This window comes from Metopolophium dirhodum, chromosome 2 (genome assembly GCF_019925205.1).
Source record: "Metopolophium dirhodum isolate CAU chromosome 2, ASM1992520v1, whole genome shotgun sequence".
In the NCBI taxonomy this organism is placed as follows: Eukaryota; Metazoa; Arthropoda; class Insecta; order Hemiptera; family Aphididae; genus Metopolophium; species Metopolophium dirhodum.
The window spans coordinates 42,033,663-42,060,673 of record NC_083561.1 but is presented as its reverse complement, the minus strand read 5'-3'; the positions used below and the strand labels follow the sequence as shown (position 1 = coordinate 42,060,673).

Below are 27,011 nucleotides of genomic sequence, written 5' to 3'. Positions count from 1 at the left end.
AAAATATCGTAAAAAAAAAATAGTTATAAATTAACAAATAAGGAGAAAAACGGGTTAATACGGGACCTACTTGAAAATATGGGACAAATTGCGTCCCGTATAACTTTTGTCGGGACAACGGGACACAAAGTGGCAAAACGGGTCAATCCCGTATAATACGGGACGTATGGTCACCCAACACGCACTTGTAAGACGGAGACAACAAATGCCACTGTAACGTCCCCTTAACTATAAGGTAGGTTAAACTAATTGTCTTTTAAACTTTTCTCTCATTACTCTTTCTGGTAATATAGATACACCTGTCCCCGTATTAAGTTTCATATCTAATATAATAGATCATTTACAATTAATTTTACAAAAATTGCCTTATTACTATTAATATCAGTTAAGTTAAACATATTAATATAATCATCATAATTATCAATTTTTTTTACTTTTACAAACTTTAGATAAATGTCCTTTAACATTGCAAACTTTACATAATATGTACTCTTTATACTTAAATAGGTACATTCAGCAAACTTATGGCTGTCTCTAGCTTGCACATGCATAACAATTACTTTTCACTTTCTTCTCCTTGTTGGTGTAAACATTGCCCTTTTGATTTTCCTTGACAATGAATTCTTTTTGATTCTTAAACATTTTTTTTTTTATACTTTTGTCGTTTCCATATCGAGCATCCAATTTATTGACATCAATATTCCATAGTAGCAACTGTGGTACACTTTGTAATCGTCTCATACCTCAAAGCATACGATCTCGGTCCAATTACCGACAGAAAAACTGGTACCTTACGCTGTTCTTCTATTCCGTTGGTCAAAAAATACTGTTCAAGCCTTTCTTCACAGAGCTGCCAGTCTTCCGAGCCGTCAAACTCAGCCACCTTACCAATATTTCTTAGTACTCGGATATATTTTGCCATTCTTCTTTCGCTGCTTCCAACGAATAAGAACTTCACAGATCAGTCGAGCATGCACACACGATTAAACGATTTTCTCTCGTTGACATGAGGTTTTTATATTACACAACACAGTGTGCATTTTATGAATGTAGAAAATGTGCTTCTTTGCACAGTAACAATTAACAATAATTAACCTTAAATAAATAATAATTACTTATAAGTTATAATACAGTTATACCAACTGTTACAAAAACAGTAATTCCAACAAACTTTTTACGGGCCGCAAACGGGAATTTGAAATTGTTTGATTGGCGTGTATAATTCATGTATATTAATTAAAAAATAAAATATGTAAATGGTTAGTATTGTACATAGTAATTTATATACCTATAACAAACTAGTTTATACTTTATAATAAGTCTATCGACTATCATAAACGATGTTGGATATAGATGTACAATATAGTAGTATACCTATTTCGATAAAATATAAACATTTCCCCGCTAACCTAATAAAACGAAATTGGGACTAGACTCGAGAATGCTTGCTTGGTGAACCAGCCTGTTTATAAAATTATAAGGATACATTAAATATAACGTCAATATTCAACATTGAGCAATGTTGTTTTAAGTCTAATTTTCGAACTTATAACTTGTAAATAATCTATATATTGAAAAAGGAATTTAATATATTATTAATAGTAATCCCCCAAAACATGTCTTAGTAAGATAGGTACTATTGTACTAAGGTACTTTTATTTATATAGAGAAAAGGGAAATGAATATGGGACAACATGAAGGAATAAACTTATATGGTCACACTATAGGACTGTTTGCATACGCAGATGACCTGGTACTGGTAACAGAATCGCAAAATGAACTTAAGTCGATATTCAGATGGCTAGAAAAGTCGTCAGCAAAAATGGGTTTACGTATCAATGAAAAGAAGACAAAATATATGGTTGTAAGGAGGCAGAACAATGCAAATTTAAGCCCCTCCCTATTGAAAACATAATTAATAATTATAGCCTATACCTAGGTAGTTATTTTAAAAGTGTATATTATTTCCATCATATTTATATTTTTTTGTTATTAACTTTTGAGTCAATACTACCAGCTAGTACAGTAGTATTTCACCGTAGAACTGCGTGAATAGGTTCATAGTATAGATAGTTAATAACTTAAAATTAATCTAAATATTATGACAATCTCAATGCGTATTGTAAAATTGTATAATATACATACGTAAAAGTTTTAAATCTCCCACGAATAATGTTTTTGAATTAAACAAAATAAGTAACATCGTTATTGAGTTTTATGAACATAAATTATGAACTTTGACAAAAATATTGTTTTTGGTATAACTCAAAAACGAATAACAGCAGTTACTTTAAATTTTCACTAAATGTTAATATGAAAATGTTCAATACTAGATAGGCAGATAGCCTAGGTATTTTAGTTTTTTATTATTTTTTAATGGGTAATCTATTGTTGAAAAATATTTTGTCACTTAGTCTAAAACTGTACTACAAGGTCCTCATAAGCTATTATTAGTGTAATTAAAAAAAAAACGTTGGGCGTAAACTCACTATTATTTTTAAGTATATCAGAAGTTCAAAGTTTTAGTAAATTAATGACTTATCATCTAACAAGTTTCTTATTTTCTTCTAATTCAAAAGTGAATAACCGTAAATATACTTTAAATATACATATTTTATAATTCAGTTTTGAGATTTTCTTCAAAATTAAATTATTGGCTAACGTATGCCGATTGTCTTAACGTCGATACTCGATAACGATCACTAATTAGCAATATACATTATACACATTAAAAAAAAATTTAATTTCAATTATTTACATAATTATCTGTGTAAATTATTGGAACTAGAAAGGAACAAACAATTTTGTTATTTTTCCTTGAAAAAAGAACTAGTTCATTTCCTCGTTATTTTATAAAAAGGAATTCGTTCCTTTTGGAGCTCGCTCCTTCCAAACATTGATAAAGGCTCAACTTCAAGGGACATAAGTGAATGTTATAATATTGCTATGATGGCTGCCACCAGAGTATGTAGATTGTGTGAAAATATTCAGTACATTCAAGTATAATCACCGTATAATGATTATTATTATTTATTACCTAAAAGGTACCTTTGTCCTTTGGTAATTATAGGTTAATAGGTAATTGATACCTACCAAAACAGCATAACTATTAACTATTAATACTCCATATACCTATTGGCTATTATTATTAATTAATAATTACAATATTATATTGCCTATATCATAATAATATGTACTATACATATATCAACTTTTTAATATCTTTAATGATGACGTAGATGGTAATAATAGTATTATGCTCTGCAGCTAAACCCATATATAAATATACAATAGTCAAAAAATATTAATAAATATTTAAAAATTCCCGCTTCCTAGTTCCTACAGATTTAATATAGGACTGTCTCAAAAGAGGTGTGGTTAAAAATATGTTTATGTTTTTTGAGTTTCATACTCTATGTAAATTATAAAAATTATATAAAATATCATATCTATATTTGATTTTGTGAATTAAGAATTAAAAAATGTGTAAGGTACTGTTGTTTTTTTAATTTTAGCGTTAAAAATAGAAAAATATATAAATATAAGAATCATACATTGGGTAAATTTGGGTGAAACCTTTTTCAGCGGAAGCCGTTTGGGATGCACTGTAATTATTATTTTAAATAATCTTAGCCCTGAGGTCACTACCATATGGAAACGATCCACACAGTGGCGGATTCTGTGGAGGGGCACAGGGGTACGTGCCCCCTGTCAATTTTCTATTGGACATTTTTTTTTATGTTACTACGAGTATGTTACTATGATATTCTACGTGATCCGTGGGTTCTACATGAAAATTTTATTTTTCCTCTAATTTCTCAAGGAGATAAAAATCGTTCCTTTAAACTTTACTGGATAAATGAGTAACCCTGGCTATCTTATAGCCAAAAACTTGGAGAAGCTTTTCGTAGAATATGCTTTTTATTTAGTAGCGATGAGGGAGGCCGTAGTCGTGTAAAATTAGGAAAATTAGTTACTGTACCATTATCTCTTTACAAAAAAACAAAAGAAAATTTTAAGGCCATAAAAATAATGACTACCATAAGAATTGTTTTTTTTAATCTGACAATTTCATAAGTGTTATGAATGGAAAAATACAAAATATAGAAACAACATTAGACACTGCTATGACACGTTAAGTTAAACAAAATAGAATTAATCCCTATTGTTGAAACTATACTATTTTGAGACCTACAAAATATATCCTTACGTGGGCATAGAGATGATGGTTCTATATATTCTGTTGATGACGAATATTATATCATAAGGAAATTTCAAGGCTTTATTAGAATTTTGTTTTAACGCTGGTGATCAAATGCTAAAAGAGCATTTCAAATCTGCCCCAAAAAATACTACCTATATTAGTAAGACGACGCAAAATGATTTAATTGATTGCTGTGGAAATGTTATAAGCGATAATAATTCAAAAGGTTCATATTTGAAAGTTTTATAGTATTTTAGCTGATGAGACGACTGACGTAAGTATTTCTGAACAATTTTCATTTTGTGTTCGGTATTTTGATTCGAACACATGCTAAGTACAGGATCATTTTCTTGGATTCACAAAGGTCGAACATGTAACTGGTGAATATTTAGCTGACACCGTTATACAAATATTAAAAGAAAAAATTTTAGATCTTACTCTGCTTCGAGGACAAAGATATAATGGTACCGCGAATATGAGTGGTGCGTTTAAAGGAATACAATCTCGAATTGCAAGTTTACAGCCTCTTGCATTTTATACTCACTGTGCCAATCACAGATTAAATTTAGTACTCAGTAAAGCAAGCACGGTACTTTCAATTCGCAACACAGTCGGAATAGTAAAAAATATTTATAACTTCTTAAGGAAATCTGCTTTGAAAACTCAAAAGTTGAGTAAAAATTACAGAACTTTTTCTACTCCAAAAAGCATTAAAATCTAAAACGCTGTGTGAAACACGTTATTGGGTCGAAAGACATGATGGAATTTTACATTTTTTGGAAATATTACCAGCTATAATAGTTACATTAGACGAATTAATCCTTAGTAACCATACAGGAAGCAATGCACAATCTCTATCTGCAGCTATTTGTAAATTTGAATTTTTGATTTTCTTAAAAATATTAACGAAATTTTTAGCCATAACACTTCCACTTTCAATTCAGTTACAGAGTATTAATATTGACTATACACAATCCATAGAAATGATCAACAATGTTAAAAATGTGTTATCTACAATAAGACAACATTTTAGTGTGTTATTATGTGATCAAAATTACCTATATTAAATATATTACCAATTTTGTTTAAAAATAAGAGTATGTATTATTAATTATGATTGAAGAATCATTATACAATTTATATGTGCCCCCCCCCGCCTATCAAAATATCCAAGATCCACCCCTGGATCCACATGACACATTACCGGATTACCCTATAAACTATATTTACGATTTTTTTTAAAAAAATATTTACAGTTCAAATTTTGACAAAGTTCATTAAAATCATGAAAATTTGCAAATTATATTGTAGTTACAAATGTATAAAATGATCGATTTTTATAGCTAATGATTAAAATTTAAAACATGGTTTCATCAGTATATCAGTGTATCCAAAAAATTGAAAATTATATAAACATTAGAAACAGTTATTTTTAATAGATATTTTAAGTTCAAGTTTGGACAAAATTAGATATTTAAACGGAGAAAAAAAGATTTTAGTTATTTTGTTCTATTTTAAAAATATTATTATAATATAGGCTGACGAATATAATAGACTATCTTCGCTCAGAATCGTTTATCGTATGTAATGATTTTATATAATTAAGTATTTACACATCCATTACAGTGGTCAGTGACCCACACGACACCATTTTATACCTATTACTTATTACTTATTAGTTATTAGGCATATTTAAATAATTTATCTGATTTTCCTAAATATGTTATTTTACTGTGTAATGTATGTGGTACCTATCATACTATCATTGCCTGATATCGTTTCTTTCCCTTACATGTATGTTTATATATCTGTGTTCCCTTATTAGGAATAGTCATCATTTCCCAAATGTCTAAATTTCCGGTAACATATCGCTCTGCTAGTAATCTAAAATACAATTTAAAACTGATAATAAAGTAATATGCACCTATTTACGCACCATATACTTAAAACTTATGTTTTATTTTACATAATAATTTAATACACCTATGCACCTATGACAATATTTCACAATCGTAAATACAATAAATAATAATTAAAATGCATGATTACGTAAGCGATTGTCAGCGCACTATTGGTTTTCTCTCTCTGGACCACACGCAACATAAAACATTTTACGTTCACATTTTCACAATAATGATTATAATCATAAAACTTTCTAAAACTAGAGTGAAATGACCTCTTATAAAATTTGAAGTAAAAATATTATCTAGGGCATGTCATAGCCTTTTATTATATTTTAATTTTAAAGTGAGTTATGAGTATTTCAAAAAAATAGTGAATTGTTTGTATACCTTAAAATACTAAGTCATAGCTCTCTTTAAAATTAAACTATAATAAAAATCCTAAGAGATGCCCTAGATAATAATCTTACCTTTAAATTTTATTAGAGGTAATTTCACTCTAATTTTAGAAATTATTATAGTTGTAAATTATAATCATTATTGTGAACGAAAAACGTTCTATGTTGTGCGTGGTCCGAAGAGAGAAAACAAATATTGCACTGAGTACTGACATCCTCATTCCTCACAATATACAAAAAACTAAAATCTTCATTCGAAAGATGGGGAGAGGGGTTGTTCCATTCATATCATCCATATCAAAGTATTCAAGGTAATAAAAATATTTATACTACGACCGTAAAACATGCATTGGCGCAACTATAGGGATATTCTGAGGGGACTAACCTCAGTTTAAAATGTGCATCCCCAAAAATCAGACTTTTTCATTATATTTTGAAGTAAAAGTTATCAATAAAAATATTGTACTAAATACCTGGATATTGTATATTGAAGAATAAAATATCCCAACAAAAACCTAACGGTGAAAAAAGGCCAAGTTCCAAACTCCCTCCCAAAAAAAGTCGGCCTATCAAAGTAGTGAAATCTACATTGTGGCCAAGTCTGCTATTTTTTAATTCATATAACCTCACTGCACTCCTACATTAAAAAGTAGCACTCCTCTTTTATTTGTATTGTTTAACACTTGGCCAGTTTTTGAATGAGGCATAAACTAGACTTGGCTGCAATGTAGATACCACTACTATTATTCGCTGTTTTTTTTTGAGAAAAAATCCAGATCTTTTTCTTTTTTCTGAGTTATTTTCTTCCCATCATTCACGTAAGTAATAAGTGAGAACATTCGATAATGATGTTTTATGCTGGCCAAGTGTTAAACAATACAAATAAAAGAGGAGTGCTACTTTTTAATGTAGGAGTGCAGTGAGGTTATATGAATTAAAAAATAGCAGACTTGGCCACAATGTAGATTTCACTACTTTGATAGGCCGACTTTTTTTGGGAGGGAGTTTGGAACTTGGCCTTTTTTCACCGTTAGGTTTTTGTTGGGATATCATTTATTTTTGCGGGCTTCAGCGTCGTGGACGACGTGTTATTTTATTTTAATTTTTAATTTTTTAATTTCTTAATTTTTTTTTTTTATATGTCGTAGATTTTCTCTTGTAAGACCGATTGGGTCTCTGTTGAGGAGCTGAGAGATTGGACTCTTGAGCGTTGTCAATATCAGGCAAAGATAGCCAAGTACGATCTTTTACTTTTCGTCATCAAGACTTTTTAGATAGAATAGTTGTTAAGTCTGGCCTACACAAAGTTCTTAGACGGTTATATTCAACAATGGCTCTTTCGGTAACTCCTTTTTTGTATTATACAAAATAATGATAATTCAGTGATAATAATTCCATTCAATTCATAAGAGTATGCAATTTTTCATCAATGTTTTCGTTATCTTATGACGTTATCACGTATAATTATCGTCTGTAAACCAACGAATATTATTAAAATATTCTGTATTTGAATAATTATATTATATTTTGTATTTGAATAAAACAAATATACGAAAACATTATTATGTTTTATAAATATATATATAAATCAACTACAAACAATTTCTTATTACCATATTGTAACACTGTTTAAAAAAAAACGTTTATGCGTGCTAAGCACGCCACTTCATACGTTTAAAAATACACTCTCTAAAGCGGCATTAGTTTTAAAAAAATTTCAATTTTTAGATTTTTCCCTTTAGTTACACTGTAAAACCTACCTTTGTGCCAAATTTCACGTTTCTACCTATACGGGAAGTATCTTATACTTTTGATGATCAGTCAGTGAGTCAGTAACAATATTGCAAATTTTGAAATCTTCCCATTTTGAAATGGCACAATATTAAGGGCTCATTTTCTTACAGCGTCCTAAGCTACTCGAGATTAATCTGTGTTTTAAATTTCAAAAGTTTATCTTAAGAGGAAACAGAGATATATGGGTTAGAAAAACTGGGCGAATTCGTGTAAAGACACTGGCATTGCTGGAACTTGTTTTGGCGCACTGCCATGCGCTCAGATGTAAGTACTTCTCTACTATGTTCCCAGCTATAACATAAATCATAATATTATGAAATAATCTTTAACTTATTTAATGTGTTGGACAGTACAGGTCACAGATACATTGTTATTACTTATTTGTGTAACAATAGTCATAATAATTTTATTATATCCATGGACGATCTCAAAAAAAAAATCATGGGGAAGGGGAGGTGTAATCTTCAAAATTGCCGACTAGAATTTAAAATTCAAAATGTTTGTTAACTATTAAGTTATTTTTAGTTACATGCTATAAATTTATTATCTCTTTACTAGCTTATGTTTCAATTTTTAGTTTGAACTAAATTTGAAGTTGTAACTACCTAACTTATTATTTTTTTACTATACAAAAAATATACAGAGTGTAACTTATGATATTGTACGCAGGTTTTTTTTAACAATTATGGATCGATGATAGGGAGTTTCGTTAAAACAAAAAAAGACACGTGTTTCTTTATTTTTAACAGGCAACATTTTCAAAATTTTTCAAGTTGTACCAATAATAAAATTGACTTTATTTTTTCAAATGGTAACCACTATATTTTTTTATGGATTCCGATAAAGCTTTTTTCCTGAACATTTCGACAGTCAAATGATCAATTTTGATTAGCTAGGTTATTAACTATGGTCCTCTGAAATTTAATATAATATGCATTAATACTTTTAACTGAAATACCTCATTTAGGTACAAGAGCTAAATAATTTTTTCTTATATAACTACTAAACAACCTTTTTATATACTTAAATAGTTAAATCGGTAATCTAAAATGATCAAAAAAAAAAAAAAAATTGTTGGCAAGCTAACCTACCATACCTACTTACTTAAATATTTTTAGATTCTGAGCGAAGCGATGAATGTATTGATTTTACAATGATGTGTGTTTTTTTTTTATTTTTTTATTTTTGTGTCTGTCATCACCTTTTAGGACAGTAAAATTGCTTGGATTTTCTTCAACAGTAACTTTTCTGATAGGAAAGTGAATCTAGTTGGTACTTTGGGGGGTCAAAAGTAAAAATTTCCCAGTAGTTTTCACAAGCGACGTGAAAAACAAAAGAAAAATTAAGGAAAACGGGAATTTTTACGCAAAATCTGTTTTCGAGAAAATCGATTTTGGTTTTTGGTGTAACTCTAAAACAAATGACCGTAGGGACATGAAATTTTGACTGAATGTTTATATTAGCATTTTCTATACACCATAAAATTTACAAAATATTTTGACTCTTTTTGAGCTGTTTACGGCCATTGTCAGTTTTCAATTTTTTTAGTTTTTTTTTTCAATAAATATCAATAAAATTTTATCTGTTGAGTAAAAAAGCTTGTAAATTTAATCAAAGGCTCCTAAGTTATTGTTTCAAAGACAGATGAAAAAAATTAAAAATCCTTAGTCACAGTTTTTATTTATAAGCATTTAAAGTTCAAATTTTGACAAAATACGGAAAAATCACGAAAATTAGCAAATTATTTTGAGTTGAGAATTCATAAAAATTTTTCTTTTTAAATCTAAGATTTTAAAATGTAATATAAGATTACTCATGAGTTTGTCTACCTTTATCAAAAAAAAAAAATGTCTACAAGAAACTTAAATTAAATTTTTATGAGTGTCTGAAATTTATATTTTTACAACATTTGATATTCACTCGATTTCTCATGTAACAATTTTCTTATTTTATTGTAATTAAAAAACGTATGACTGTAGATACTTGAAAATTTCACTGAATATTTATATTAGCATTTTATATACACCATAAAATTTTGAAAATATTTTGACTCTTTTTGAGCGGTTTACGGACATTGTGAGTTTTCAATTTTTTTAGTTTTTTTTTCTATAAATATCAATAAAAATTTTTTTGTTGGGTAAAAAAGCGTGAACATTGAATATAAGGCTCCTGATATATCGTTCTAATATCAGTTGAAAAATATTAAAAATACATAGGCACAATTTTTTTTTTATAAGCATTTAAAGTTCAAATTTCGACAACATTTATCAAATTTATAATTTATTAATTATTTTGTAGTTAAAAATGTATAAAATATTTAACTTTTATGGCTAAGGATTGAAAATTTAAAACAAGGCTCCACGTATATAGGTTATATATAAATTACTTTATTCATAATAATATCATCAAATATACTTGGTAATATCATAGGCTGACTGACCGTTTTCGCTCAGAATCGTTTTTCTTATACAATGATATTATATCATTGAATTCAAATTTAACACCATCCATTACATGCAGTGACCCACTTGTAACCTACTGTACAGCAGAGCGACATCCACTTATTCACCTTTTTTTTTCTTTAAACTATCGGACGCGTTAAAAAATATATTTTGAGAATAAAGATGGGCCCCCAATGGACCGTTCCTCCCATGCCCATCCTAAATCCAGGCTTGCAGACTGTTTTCAACAGTTGTACAGACATCAAACACACACATTATTTACGATACAAGATAATCGGTAATTATCATCTGTTGATTTATATTATATATTATAATATATCCCCAAAATAAAATATTACATTTCCTAATAATATATAAATGACGATAAGCAAAATGTCAATATTAATAATAATTATTATTATTAGAAGTCGATTTTATAAGTTTTATTTATAGATACAATATTTAAAAGATTATAAAATAAAAAATAAAAATATTTCGAATGATCGAAATGTTGAATAATCCAAATGATTATCAAATAAATAATCAATGAATGTAGGTAATAGGTATCTAATCTTTTAAAAAGACTATTAATATAATATATTGTTTAAAATCGTGATATAAAAAAAATAATATTATTGTTAATTTTTGAAAATTATTTATTATATTTGAATTTTTTTTAATGAAAAGTAGTTATACTATACTACTAGTAGGTATAAAATAGTTGTAATTAAATATTAATAATATGATAATTATTACACTAATTAGCTTTTAAAAATCATTGATCAATCAATATCATGTACCTAGTTGTCAGTAACATTGTAGTCTGGGGGATTTTTTTCCGGGATTATTCGTCGGGAGTTTTTTCTGCGGATTTTTATTCCGCAATTCACTGTCTCTATAGTTTATGCTTTAGTTCAGTGCATATTCATTAAAATTATGTACAACAATCTTGCCAATAAACCGACATAAATCGTTTCCTTCAAACAAATACAGGCTTACAGCTAATGATATTTACCATATTTTATCATATAGGCAATATAAAATAATTGTAAAGTTTAAATAAAAATTACATAATTACATTAGCCCCCCAGCCCCCCTCCCTAGTTGCACTTATGGCTTATGAGCCGTTCATTAGGTATTTATCTTGTACTGACTGCCGATTCTCGCAGTCTCGCTATACTTTTGCGAATCCGCTCCATAATCCATTACGAAAATATTGAGTTAAAACAATATTAACATTTAAACAATTTATTTAATTTTCTTTTACTCGTCTTAAAAAAATTGGAGAGATCAGCTGCTGGTGTCGAGTGATTTATATTTGTCACATACCATTATAACTCCATGATGAGTAAAAATACAGTTTTTTAAATTATTAGGATGATATACCCCTCCCCCCAATCCTTATTTAAAATTCAACACTGTCCTAATATTATAACTATAACTATATTATTATTACTATTATTATTGTATTTATCATATTTTTATTATATATATTATAATTTATTTATTATTATTTAGAGATTACCAAAGTCCTATTTCTAAGTCTCCTACCACTCACTATTCCTATTGGACCTCACTTCTTTATTCAACTTGTTTTAAATGAAACTTATTCATAAACATTTTTTTACGGTCCTGGATCAAAATGTTTATTTTGTGTGTGTGACGCCGGCCGGCGATATTGGATGATTTGTTTGGTGTGGAGATGAAATGGTGAGGAGATGTCAATATTAAATAAATACATTTTACAAAATACTTAATACATAAAATCATCTTACTTGGTTTAGATATCTATAGTCTAGCTTACTTATGCGCCGACCAAGACTTATATCAAAATAATTCCTTATCATGACTTGGACAGTTGGACCTAATAACTTTTCTCTATAAAGCTTAACGGTTGATGAAACATTGTAGATGCATAAAAATATTTCAGTCTTCAGATTATGTGGCCTGAGAGATATAATCCTTCGTTAATAATTGCATTCATTGTTGATGTGCTTGCGTTTAAGAATCTAAAAAATGTAATCGTTTTATGTTGAAAATAAAAAGAACTTATACTTTACGGACGAAAAGAAACTTAAAAAAAATGAAAGGAATATAGGAAAACTTTTAAAAAATAAAAACTATATCAGTACTTGGAAAAATATAAATATTATTAATGAAAGTAAAAACTGATGTATTATGTATATGTATACATGTAAAAATTTCTTTTGAACAAAATTAAAACATTAATAAGAAAATTAATTACTACGCACAGGTCCGGTGCAAGGGCAGTGCAACCGGTGCCCCTGCACAGGGCCCCGCGGGAGCTGAGCTCACTCCAGAAAAGCAAATCATCACTAATAAAATATTATAATTTCATAAAAGATAATATTTTTCAAATTACAGTTGAAATAATAATTCTGTGGCATCCGTACGGTTATAATATGTGTAATCTAACTTTTATTTAAAATATAATTTTATACATCAACAAAAATTTAAAAATCTCAAATATTTTTAACAATATTTAGTATTTACGATACATTGAAGAGGATAAACAATGTAAATCGTAATTAGGTACTTAAACAATAAACGGTATATAACTAAATTAATATTGAAACCATAGGGGTTCGGCGTTCGCATAATTAAGTTTCAGTCCATTTTAATATAATAAATTAATAACCTAATATACCTAGTAGGTATTCGCTTACCCTACACACAGGTATTTAACAAAGCCACTCGTAAATCTCTTTGTTTATTTTTAGATTCTGATTTCTGAGTGAAGCGAAGTTTATTTTTTTATCTATAGTCCATAGACACTATTTTTGGGTAGCAAACTTTGTCCCAAAGGTTACGTTCGGTCACTCTATACAGTTTATAAATTTACAAATTTTACCTTTCAAAATGTTTAGGTACGGCATTTAAAACATAACACATAATATATCTACAGTGTAATTTTTAGTTTTAAAACTCTTCATAAATTTATTATATTATAATTCATTTGTGTAGGTATAATTCAACAAAGTATTATTTTATCCAAACAATTTTGCACAGAGCCCTGCAATTTGTAGCGCCGGCCCTGACTACGCAGCATACTATTGAGCCAGCATAATATTATCTATTATTTATTATAATCATAAATATGAATAACTTGTTAGTGTACGTTTGATTATATTGTGTTTGTGGCCAACACACGATACAAAAAATTAATACCATGTAGGTATAGGTCTACCCACTAAGACTGCCCCTATTTATGTCCATAGTACATGTAGTAGGTATTTAAAAAAAAAAACAAAACTGTCTAAGTCTTCCTATTTAGAGCTATTCTAATAATTCTAGTTCAAATCAGTCAGAGTTAAAAAGTACCTACTCAGCTGAATAAAAATAATTGTTATGCCATTGTTGATTAGGGTGTAATTGAGATAGGAGAGGTGGACCACGTCGTCCAGAAGTCTGAACTAGCAGTAATTTAAGTAAATACAATTTACTGGCCGAAAAATTATGTAGTAGTCACAATTTAATATATTTTACTGTTACTGTTTCACAAAAATATTAAAAATACTGGTAAGTATATAAATATACATTTGAAATTATTGTTAATAGATATACAGTGTCAAGGGGAAATTAAACAGGAAATATATTTTATAATTTGACAACGAAATACGACGTGCTATGGATAGAAGTAAGAAAACATCTTACGGACGATGCTATACTGTTCTCGTGAAATTGGCCCTAGAAGGCTGTAACTCTGTATAAGTATTCCCTATGTCCCTAGGTCCTAGGATGTGTAGATAATGATTTTTTTTTTTAAACAACATAACATTTTAATTTTAAATGTATAGTTTTGGCCACGTAAAATTACGTTTCAGGCCACTATGCGACCCATATTGGTCTGATTTTAAAATCAGACAGTGGCAAATGCCCACCTTGCCACCCACTCGCCACTACTATATGAAACCTAACCTAACCATATGAACCCTATAATAAATCATATGACGGCATTCAAACTGTTCAGAGTGAATAGGTACCTAATTAAATAGTCGTGATTTAATTGTTATACATTACTTTTGGTAGTTAAGTGTAAGCAACGACCCCGCATTACCAACAACCAGCTCCTGTACGTAGATAGAAGGTTTTAAATAGGTTTTATAGATTTAGAAATTTGACTTGGAATTTTGCACTTGAAATTTTCCCAAATATTACTTGCCTATGACATAGATATGGACATTGTGTACATAATATAATATGTTTAATATAAATAGAGTTATTGATGACCAAATTTCCGAATCTGTCGATACGTCACTGACGGTAGTCTGACACGGAAAAATACAAACGTGAACTTAACTTATACAGTCATACTCTAAACTTAAATGTATCAATAGACAATGTACGACAACTGACAATTAACAAGTTAAAACTGGCCAAGTCACAACGTATGGTACAATAACGAAATTGTAAAAATTTGAAAAAGGAAATTAGACCGCGATGATAAAAACCGCAGTGTCGCCAACAAGACGACCATAATGCAATTTTCTTAGGGGAAAACCGCAAGTCACCCGAAAACTGTTGAAATCAAACGAATCTCGTTCCATCGGAAACTGAGCTATTGAGTTCTACTGTTCGTATTTTTTTTATTTAAAAAAACTCGGCGTTGCCGAGTGATTGAGTGAAGGCACCCCCGCCGAATGCTTGGCGTTCAGGCCATCGAGTACACAAACTTCGAGTCGGCCGCCCGGCCCTCAGTGCAGCCCCCCAACGACAAGCGTGTAAGCAGTCATCACGATTTCGCACGCCGCCGCGCTGTAACGAACCACCAACGACAGGTAAGCGCCGTACGCGCCGTGACGGCTACCTGCGGCGGCGGGCGCCTTCGACCGGCTCGGTGATGCCGCCACGCTTTCCCCGTCCTCGACAACAGATGTCCCTCTACAGTACGCCGCCTACGTCGTCCAAGGCAGAAAATAGCGCGCGCGCACCCGCAAACACGCGCCGTTAATCACGCGCACCCGCACGCACCATCACCGTAACGCACGTCAACACGTCGGGTCAACGTTTTTCGCGTTTTGTTTATCTCTCCGATATTTTATTATACATAATATTATATTTATATATATAATATCATTACTATTATTATTATTATTATTATTATGTGCTTCTGACACGGTTTTATCACCGCCGTAGACGAGACACGTCCGAGTCCAACGTCGTCACAGTCGCGCGCGCCCCCGACGGATTTGGATATTGCGTTATCGCGCGTCGTCCATTATTCAAGTTCAAGTTCGTAGTTCGTACATGTTCTGGTGCATCGAGTGACGTCCGGCGACAAACGGCGAGAATCAGACGATCAGTTGTTGTCGTGCTCGCGGATCCTTTGACCACTGCACGCCGCCGTCCTCTTTGTCAGCGATTCGAACCGCAATAAGGTAATTATAATAATGGCGCACAATATTACAATGTCGCGGAATGAGCGACCCGCGACCGTAATGATATTTATTACGCTAACTATCGGCGATTGATTGTTTTCCGGTGTAGTAATGGCCGATCAACAGCAATATTTCCTGAAATGGAACGATTACCAGAGCAACATGGTGTCGTCCTTCAAACACCTGAGGAACGAGAAGAGCTTCACGGACGTGACACTTGCTTGCGAAGGACAAACGTGTAAGGCACACAAAATGGTGTTATCAGCCTGCAGCCCTTACTTCAAAGCATTGTTAGAGGTAAGTCCCGTCGTATCAGGCGAAGATTCAGAGAATCAGTATCGAGAGAACCCAGTTCAATCGTGTTTAATGATGTCCGTCTTGGTCCTGGATCCGTAATATTGTAATGGTTTGAGATCGAATCGTTTGATAGGGTTTGATAGATATGAACGTCAGCATTGTTCAATATGCGTTCCATATTATGATGATTTTGTACGGTTCCTTACAAATTGTCTTAACCAGAGTCATGAGAAACTGAAGTCTTAAGAGTTCAAAGATAAGATATACCTATGGTTTTTCTGTTAATATACGTTTTATTTTTATCTTGATATTACCTATATTATTGTCCGATCTATACTTTTATAAATAATTTATGCTTAGTTAATTAATAATTTATACCTATGGAATTCCTTGTTGATAATTGTGATATATAGGTTTTTAACTGTTTTATCTTTCAAGTAGTTATAATAATTGTGGAAAAACATCAAAATTTTAAATCTGATTGTAGGTACCTTTTTATGGTAACCCAATATCTATTAAACGAAACAAAAATTGCTGTACAAATTGTTTGTAAAACATTTTTTGAACCGTTAAGTAATTTAACTCGTGTTTAAATTGACTAACTATAAAAAGTCATTATTATATTATTTAAATAGTATTGACATTGATTTTTAGTTGACAAAATATAATAACAATTTTTAAAGTATAATTTTAGTATAGGCAGGTACCTATTTTTACATATAAAGTTTATAAATTGAATAATTTACACTTGTTTTAAAATCATATTTAGGAAAACCCATCAAAACATCCAATCATAATACTTAAAGATGTACCGTTCAGCCATTTGCAGTCAATACTTGAATTTATGTACGCAGGAGAAGTCAACATCAGCCAGGAACAACTGCCAGCTTTTCTAAAGACGGCTGATCGTTTGAAGGTAAATTAAAATTTGTTCATATAATTTAATTTCATTATAAAAAGAGAAAGTTTGTAGCAATAAATTTCAAAATAATTATTATTAAATAGCTAATTAATTATCATAGCATGTAACCTCTTAAATACCTACTTATATAATTTTGTCAGTAGTTACCTAAATGTAATTAAGATGAAAAAATATTTAAACTAAGTATAACACTTAATAATATTATTTAAATTTTAAATTTAATCTAAATAAATATTTTTATAAATAATTTTGACAAAATCAGAGATGTCACTATGGTGTATAGTAGGTTTTAATTGTACCTTGTCATTGACTAAGACACAGATGTGTTAAATTTAAATTCAGTGATGAATAATTGGATTACTTAGTACTTTCCTGTTATACGAGACTAAGGCTATTATCTCGACTCTCCCCTCCGTTATCACGACTACCGCGATTGTATTGTGAAACATCACAATCCTGTTATCTAAGACTACCTAAATTTGCACACATTCCTATTACTACAGACTACTTTATATTTACTAATATTATTTAATTCTTTGATATTTTTTTTCAATATGTCTATAGGTATTGTGGGGATGAGCACATTCAAATTCATAATATTAAAAAAAAATGAAATAAAGAAAAGATTTAAATACCCAGTAATTATTTGTAATATACTTTACATTCTGCGTACGGCCACTGAAAACAATTAAATATTAATAAATAATAATACCTACAAAGAATAATATTATTGTCGTTATCGCCTAACTTGAACATGAACAAAAATGGTAAATCCACAAATAAAATAATAAATAATTATGGGGATGGCCACATTCAAATTATATATAAAAAAAAAAAATGATATTGTTCAGCTGTTTTGGTAGTTGTAATAACGGAAGTAGTCATGGGTGGTAGTCTCGTACTACAGGAAGTAACTATTACTTATCCATTATCATGATTACTGAGGCTCTTAATTCCATTATCTCAACTACCGCCTGATGTCGCGACTGCCAGCCCCAATAAATAAAATAAAATTATCCTTTTTGTGTAGGAAACCTTCCCAATATACAGTTTTTTTTTAAAAATCTTATGATTGTTTTTGAAATTACGGTGTTTTAGGAGTAAACCTTATTCTTGAAAGAATTCAAGGGCGTAGTTTTACTTTAGGATAAATTCCAAGAGATTCATAATTTTAATGAATACCTACTAAAAAATAAACTAAAATAATAAAAATAATTTTGAACGCCAGTTAATTGATTATAAACTTTGATGCCATGAAAATCAGCTGATAACCTTTTAAGAGTGTAGACTGTAGTAGACGACAGAAACTACAGAATTTGTGGCATCGGGTGGTAGTTGAGATAACAGATAAGTGATAGGCGCAAGTCGAGATATAGGATAGGTACTAATAATTGTATACAGAAAATGATTCTAAGCATAGCCATTTCTTTTTTCTTTTAATACCATTAGTAGATTAAACTAATTTTTTGCTAAAAATATTAAATATATTATATTATTAACTACTTAAATTAGTATCTATACTCTGTCTGAAGAGAAAATAATCAGTAAGCTGATTGATTTTTGTCAGTTCTCTGTAAATCTCACCAACGACCCAGTGTTAGTGTGATCACGTGGTTCTTGACGCGTGAATTATATCATTTATGATATGCAAAAAGCAATAGTTCTCTTTTGCGACATAGTATAGTCAATACACTGACTTACCATAATATAAAATAGAGTGATGAAGTTAATGGTATAAATGGTTTAAAATTGATTATTTACCAACTGTACTCTTACCCCATTGGAAATTGGGATACTATTATTTATTTATCTATTAAATAAAATATAATTATTAAACATTAAACTTCAAATCCCCATAAAAAAATTTGCCCTTTCAATATTTTTATATTTTATTTAAAATTTTAAAAACAACTTACGAGGCACCATATATTATAATTTGAACGGTTATTCATGTTTTAATTTTTAATTAATTACAAAAAAAAAAAAACAATATTGATTTTCTTTAAAACTATTCCTGATTTTCCGAGGTATTTTCATTTTGTTTTTCTCAATTATGTTGAAAAGTACTAAAAATATTGTTTATTTTTGAAAATTATGTAGTGTTGATAATTTGTATCTCTCCTCTTTAACATTTTTAGTTGATAGTAATTTTTGTTTTCTTGGCTAGATACCTATTTCCTTAAATTCAACTTAAGCTCAACTCCTGTTCTTTTCCTATTTCTTTTATAGTCTATAGAAACTGTCGTATTTTACATTTTAAAAATAAAACAAATTGTGGGTGACCTTCCATATTAAACCTAGGAATCATTTCTGTTATAAACCATGAATATAATACATATTTTAATTTAAAAAATCAAATCATGTATATACTTCTGTTTCAATTTAATATAAATTAAAAGTGAAAACAATAGTTTATTTTAATGTATTATTAAGAAACCTTATTAATTAATTTGTTACATTTTTAACACCCATTTTTTTTTTTTAGGTCAAAGGTCTTGCAGAAGCTCCACAAACTATTAAAAAAGATTAGTATCTACTCAACATTGCTAAATATGTTTTTAATTACTTTAATCTTTATTAGCATATTAATGAAGAGCCCAGATTTGCATTATTTTTTCTTTCCTTTTTTAATGAATTATTATTTTATTTGTATTTACCTATATAATACATTTGTCTATACGTTTTACAACAGTACAATTAAAAGCCAAAAATAAAAAACAAAAAATGAAATATTTTAATAACAATATTTATTTTATAGGAATAAACTCTTAAGTATAGACATTATGTGTTAATATGTAGTTGCAAAATGTAATTTTTGTTTTTACTTAAAAAAAAAAATCAACGAGTTGTGTAAATATTATACTTGTCTTGTACATTTATCATGAATTACAATTATTATTATATTTTATTTTAATAGAGCATATTAGTCTATGTTAATAATTGAAAAAAAAAATGTATAAACCTTAATTGGACATTTTATAACGAACACAATAAATTTAGGTAAAATATATGTGGTTGACGTCTTTGTAATCTTGTTTTATTTATTAAATAATTGAAGTATCAAAAGTTAACCTTTTAAATTTCAAGAATTTATATAAAGTACATTCTCAATTAAAACACAAAGTTACTTCCAAAAAGAGCGTAAGTGATTATCAGTCGACTGCAAGTAAAAAGTTACAAGCTACTGTGTCCATTTCGTCTTTGAAAGCAATAACATTATAAAAAAAAAAAAAATAATAGTTGATGAAACAAATGTTATCGTTGCTATTGTTGCTGCCATCAACAGGAAGTCTGGAAGCATCTAAAAAGCATCTTAAATATATATTATATCTTGGAGTATTAATTTTACAATATTCAATGAACACATAAATATACAATCAATGTACATAATACTGATACATAGTTGAAAAGGTAAATGGACATTATGTCTTCATTAAAAAATGTAATTTAAGGCCATTTTGTCCCTAGTTTTTAAATTAATTTTTTTTAATAACTTTTTTTTAAAATAATATAGTTTGGAAATTAATTCAATAAAAATAAAATACATTTTTAACACGTTTGCCGCATATCATATTTATTTATGTATACTTTGTCGTAAAGCTGAACAAATTGGAGTTTTAAAAAAAAATTTCCTAAAAATTTAAAAATTAAATTATCAGTATACGGCTTGCACCTGCTAATAAAATAATATTATTAAAATGCTTATAGAAGAAGCTGGCGAAAAACAAAAAGTTTAATCTTACACTGACTAAATTGTAGTGGATTTAATAACAAGGAACATGACGCCAATTGGCGTTTTCAGCATAATATGGAAACTATGTAAAATGTCGCCACTTGGCATCATCAGCAGTAAACGTGTTCATTTATAATACTCGGCAGAAAAATAAATAATTTTAAGTTAAAAAACCTCTCACAAATGTATACTTAATTATTATGCCAAGTCACTGATGATGATTAAATAATATTTAATATCTTTATCAATTATCATTACTTGGTTGAAATTCTCTTCTGTACAATTGTATTTTTTTTAGAATTAATTGTTATTGGCACTATTATTTCATTTTTTTTTTTTTTTTGTATCTCAAATAATGAATTAATATTGAATTGATTTCTACTTTACATTATTTTCTTATTAACAACGGATATTGGGACTTGTGAGGGAATGTCATATCTATTTGTTTAAATATTGTCTCAAAACAATTTAAACATTTAAATGTACAAAATTTTTTTGTTTAATTTGAGTCGGTTATAAAATCAAATAACAATAAAATATAAAATCGATATGTCATTCCCTCAAAAATATTATTCACTATTTTTTTTGTTATTGGTGATTTTACTCTAAGATTACATAAAAACATAGAAAAAATGATTCTCGCATTAATGCGTTTTGTCTATGCTATGTGTGTGCCAGAGAGAGAAAATAAATAGTGCGCTGACATCCTCTTAAGAAGACGTCACACCCACATATGTTGTCTCTGTCTTACAAATGTACAACTTAGCAAAAACTGTTTTGCGCGGGACAACTTTACTCACACATATTTGTTGTAGAACTACCAAATTTTCACACGTAAAGAAGGACTTTAATCTATGCAACAGTGTGCCTATATTTTAGATAACATAAATACAATAAAAGTTATTTGCTTCTCAACATTTTGTTTTTTTTTATTTGCTTATAAAAAATGATTGGATAGTGCTATTAAAAAAAAGACCGCTGTTGCACAGATAAAGTTCTTCATTACGTGTTGTGAAAATTTGATAGTTCTACAACAAATATGGTGCGAGAAAAGTTGTCCCGCGCAAAACAGAATTTTTTCTATGTTGTACATTTGTAAGACGGAGGCAACACATGCAGGTGTGCCATACTGACGTCCTCTTAAAGAACTAATATAATATTATGCTATTTACTCTAGATCGAAGAAGTCGAGTTTTTTCTAGGACATGGGCCAAAACATTATAATCAGCTTTAATAAAAGTTCATGTGCCATAAATATGTTCACATCTATAAACATTTTGTTTTTGGGCTAATCCGAGTAGTGAAGCTGAGATTAGTTAAAAAAATATGAAACATTTTAGATAGTTCTTATATTCAGCATCGAGTTTTAATCGTTCAAAATTGTCAATAATTTACTGTGTTTATGAATAGTACATTTTTTTTTTCTTCACTAAAACCATGATTAAACAATAAAATAAAAACAGTTTTGTGTCATTACAATTCAGCCAACTTGGTAACAACAATACCATCTTGGTGATAGGAATTCATTCAAAATGGCTCCACTTGACGCAAGCTAATATTGTATTCTTTTTAAAAATATATACCAAAAGCAATTCTGTTTTATTATATTCAGATGGAAAAGTTTTGTTAAATTAAAAACTTCAAGATTCTGTTAACAGCTCGCCTAATATACAATAAATATTTACTATAAATGCAATTTAAATACCAGTTTATTATTTGTGCAAAAAAATCTATATAATATGTAGATCCATTAGATCAAAATGTTGTGTAGAATCAAATTACATTTATAATTATTGAAATTGGTAAACATAAATAAAATAACAAGTTTATTGATGTTAATATATGGTATAAATTTAAATTTAAAATTAAAATAAGAACACCAACAAGGACGGATAGTTTTTTTACCTCAGAATTCCGGTTATTTAATTCTATGTAGTGGGTCAATTTTAAATGGTATTGCTCAAAATACACAATCACAATTAACATATAAATAAAATATTTCATCTTAGTACATAAAATAAATGTTTGGAATGTAAAATAATCTCTTAAAAAAATATTAATAAAACATGATACATTTTGTGCCCGATTTAACAATGATAAACAATTTATGCAACAGAACATCTTGGTTGAGAATTAGTAGTATTTTCGTTGGTCAAACGTTCAGATTCAGCTAAGGCTCTAGCTAATGCTTCATCTTCACTCTGAAAAAGAAATTATTTTAAAATTTGTACTAATTATAGTTAATACTTTTTTTTAGTTTCTTTTAGTTACGTGGGTCAAAATAAATGGTTGAGAATTGTTAAAATGTTAAAAATATTTTACATTTTATATATATTTTATTGTTTAGTATAACTAGAAGAGTTAATCAATACTTGTTTAAAATAAAATATACTTGATGTAATTGCCCCATCATAAAGCTGTACAAAATGTATTATCAGAACCAGGTGACTGTCTCTTACACTATATATTTTTTATGTACTGCATTAAAAGTAAATAATAATAATATATTGTCTTTTAGTATTGAAATAATACATACATTACTAAGACACAGTTAAAAATAAGACAAATTTCTTAAGTTCCTTAAATGTCACACATTTTCTTTAAGTTTAAACTACATATTATGTTTGTTGTAAAAATTGAATCCCAGTATTTTAATTACAGTGGGAAAAACTCATAAAAATTAATTTTTAATATCCTCCAATAAGCTAATAACTAGAGTTGGGATGTTGATGACCTAAAAAAACACACACAAAAATGCCCTAAAAACTTCAAAAAATGACCTTAAAAATTATCTAAAAAACTAATTAAGTGAAAAAAACGTATTTATAAATAATAATTTTTATTAGAGATATGGGTGTGATAATGGGTGTAATAGTAATTTAAAATGTGAATTATAAATATATTAAGCATTTAAATAATTTATAAATAAATTAAAAAATAAAAATATAAATAAAAAAAAAATTATATTCTAGCCGAATCACTACTGACAATAGTTCCTTTTACTGCAATATAAGCACGTTAATCAATAGGTCTAATGTCTATGTCAATTTAATCTTGTTTATCAGATTTATCCATACAATTTATAAATATAATACTCGATAAGCGTGTATGATCTGTGTATGTCTGAAAGAACACTTGTTTCATCAATATATAACACTCAAAGAGTAAATCTTATCGAGAACGCGATAAATGTAATCACAACAAAAATCCCACATTAATAATATTAAAATTATTTTTTACTACTTGTCCAAATCCAAAGTTAGATTTTAAATAAATTAAATTTGTTTCCTAACTTAGGTGTAACATTTGCCCTAAAATCTATGATTTGAGAAAAATGCCCCACATTGTACAAAAAATGTCCTAAAAGATGAAAAATGACGTTAAAAAACAAAAAAATGCAATTTATAGCTAAAAATGCAAAACAATGCAAAATAAAATTAGAATATTCTGCATAAAGGGAGCATGAAACAAATTTTCAGCTAGGATAGCATTCTATAGAATCAAAGGAAAAAAATGCAAAAGTCATCAACATTTTAACTTTACTAATAACATTTGTGAGACTTGATTTGCACTTTAAATTATACAAACGTATAGTGACAAACCAACAACATTATAACATGATTATAATATTATAATAAATTACAATTTGAATATACTGTAAGAAGTATTTACCCTTTTCCCATTAATAAAAAAGTTAATTCTTTAGTTCTGTGGTCTTGCATATTATGAAATATTTTTTGGTAAAATCTATGAACTATATTTTTTGAAGAAAATCTCAATGCAATCAGTTTTTTCATAGAGATACATAATTTTAAAAAAAAATATTAGGAGGTGGCTATATTTACTTATTGGTTATTGATCTTTGTGCGTTAAATTATATAATTGGTACTACAATAGACACCCCTTATAAGACTCACGGAAATAAGGTTCAGTCGCGAATTAGACTCAAAATTGTATGAAATGGTATGGACATATCCAAACACATAATAAAAAATTTGTTTATAAGACTCACCACTTCGGTTGACTCAAATTTCTATAAAAAAAAATTAATGAAAAATAAACTTTTTTGGTTAATATTTAGTAATTATTTGGTTTTGAAAAGTTACGTATTTGTGTTGGTCATTACTAATTTCGATTCATACTTCGATTTGGATATAAGACTCACTTTGTGCTGGTCCCAAAGTGAATCTTATAAGCGGTGTTCACTGTATTACTAAATATTAAATAATATTATTATTTCAAATTACCATATTTCCCTGTATTGCAGTAGCAGTAAAAGCCTTTTTAATAATTCCATTGGTTCCAAATATATTTTTAACATCCCTACAAGAAATTAAAAATAAGAATTACATTTTTAATCATTTTTGGCATGAAATTAAATATCTACTTACGTCACTTTTCTTGGAACAGATTTTGCACTACCTGTACAACTATGATCCAAAGGATGACGATGTTTAAAACAATGGTTTTGACGGCACTCACTACATACCAAAGGTACAGCTTCCTTGCCTCGACATTTTGTTACCGTGCATCTATTTGTGAACACCTATAAAAACAATCATTTGTACATAATAAATTAATCTTAGCATTTTTAAATAAATACCTTTCTACCCTCAGTAAACCGACAGTCATTGTCAATGTGTTGCCCAACAGTAAAGTCTGGTTCTTGACCTCGTGGTACTGGTACTGGTTTGTTGCACAAAGGGCACATGGGAACTTGTACATTTTTCTTGTATGCAGATTGACACTGATGACTGCTGTAGCTCATGTGATCAGAACTGCGACATCAGAGATGAATCGTCTTATATAGTTATACATAGATAAAAAAAAATATATATATAAACAAAATATTTCCAGAGTATAACTTACCAAAATATACCAGAACAGGCATCGCATTTAACTGGCAGGAAATCTAAATTAATAAAATGTATATACAATTATAAAATGCTTAACAATTAATAGATCAATAAATAAATTCTTGATGGCAATGCAATAGGTTTGATAAGCTCTGTTAAATGAGTAGCACAATAGTTCATATTATATTTACCTATGTCGGGCTAGGTATATTAAGTCTCAAATCTGAAGTTCTATTTATAAGAATATTTTAAATACCTAGATATTTGTTATACTTATTTTGAATAAAAAAATGTATATTATATAGTATAATATACGCATAAATATTTCCAAAAATATAACAATGCGATGAATAAGTATAGGTAATTGATTTTCGTTTTTGACTGACACTCGAAAGCAAAATTGAACCATGTACCATTATAATTAATACCTAAACAATTTCATCAACTTCTGGCCGAACATTGATGGTGTATTCTACATTCCATAAGTGAAGGATTAGCTTCAGCTTAACAAATATCGACGGTAAAACTAAGCAAAGAAGTGAAACCAAAATTGAGACCTATATTCTGCATCCTGGTCAGAGACCAGGGTCCAGGATTCAGATTTTTACCACCACAAAGAATTCCAAAAGGTTATTCACGACTCACCTAAACGTTTGCACGTCTCTTTGCTGCAGTTCTGACCCAAGTTTGGTAGTTCCATGACGGCACAGGCGGAAAAGTTACAGACGAAAAACAAAGAAACTCGCAGAACGACCAACTCCGAACCAGACTTCCGCGTTGCTGCTACTTGCTACGGCAAATCTGTACGACTGTACAACGATATTGCGCGCTTTGTATATCAACTGAACACTCCCACTTTCCCAGTTCTCGTGACTGATGAGTATTGACTATAGCTGCGGAAGGAGACTGCCGACTGAAGAGCGGACAGGATTTTGTCGCCAATACGCGCAATTCGCACGATCCCAGTTGTACACGACTGTGCAGTCATTATTTATCATCAATGTGCTGAATCACGGCATTATCAGTCGTTCAGCCCGCGCTGGCGTTAACCATGACGTCATGTTGT

At 29.1% G+C, this 27,011-nt stretch overlaps 2 protein-coding genes across 2 annotated transcripts; one reads left to right on the top strand and one right to left on the bottom strand.

Moving 5' to 3' along the window:
* The first annotated feature begins 15,524 nt into the window (after positions 1-15,524).
* Positions 15,525-20,386, top strand: LOC132938473 (longitudinals lacking protein-like). Its single transcript, XM_061005326.1, has 4 exons — positions 15,525-16,137; positions 16,247-16,434; positions 17,204-17,350; positions 19,842-20,386. Exons 2-4 carry the CDS (start codon positions 16,249-16,251, stop codon positions 19,884-19,886), a joined length of 378 nt encoding a protein of 125 aa, XP_060861309.1. The 5' UTR covers positions 15,525-16,137; positions 16,247-16,248; the 3' UTR covers positions 19,887-20,386.
* Positions 20,387-22,780: 2,394 nt separating this feature from the next.
* Positions 22,781-27,011, bottom strand: LOC132938472 (AN1-type zinc finger protein 2A). The gene is made up of 6 exons (XM_061005324.1): positions 26,591-27,011; positions 25,959-26,001; positions 25,693-25,867; positions 25,481-25,635; positions 25,337-25,412; positions 22,781-23,290 (listed from the first exon to the last, which is right to left on the bottom strand). The coding sequence occupies exons 1-6, from the start codon at positions 26,643-26,645 to the stop codon at positions 23,195-23,197; spliced, it is 600 nt and encodes a 199-aa protein (XP_060861307.1). The 5' UTR covers positions 26,646-27,011; the 3' UTR covers positions 22,781-23,194.

Bases quoted from the DNA above. Each gene is read 5' to 3' on its own strand.
- LOC132938473 (XM_061005326.1), top strand. From the start codon at position 16,249: ATGGCCGATCAACAGCAATATTTCCTGAAATGGAACGATTACCAGAGC. The intron at 16,435-17,203 runs GTAAGTCCCGTC...AATCATATTTAG, and splicing joins ACTTCAAAGCATTGTTAGAG to GAAAACCCATCAAAACATCC. The intron at 17,351-19,841 runs GTAAATTAAAAT...TTTTTTTTTTAG, and splicing joins AGACGGCTGATCGTTTGAAG to GTCAAAGGTCTTGCAGAAGC.
- LOC132938472 (XM_061005324.1), bottom strand. From the start codon at position 26,645: ATGGAACTACCAAACTTGGGTCAGAACTGCAGCAAAGAGACGTGCAAA. The intron at 26,002-26,590 runs GTGAGTCGTGAA...TTATTAATTTAG, and splicing joins AGAGACGTGCAAACGTTTAG to ATTTCCTGCCAGTTAAATGC. The intron at 25,636-25,692 runs GTATTTATTTAA...TTGTTTTTATAG, and splicing joins GGTTTACTGAGGGTAGAAAG to GTGTTCACAAATAGATGCAC.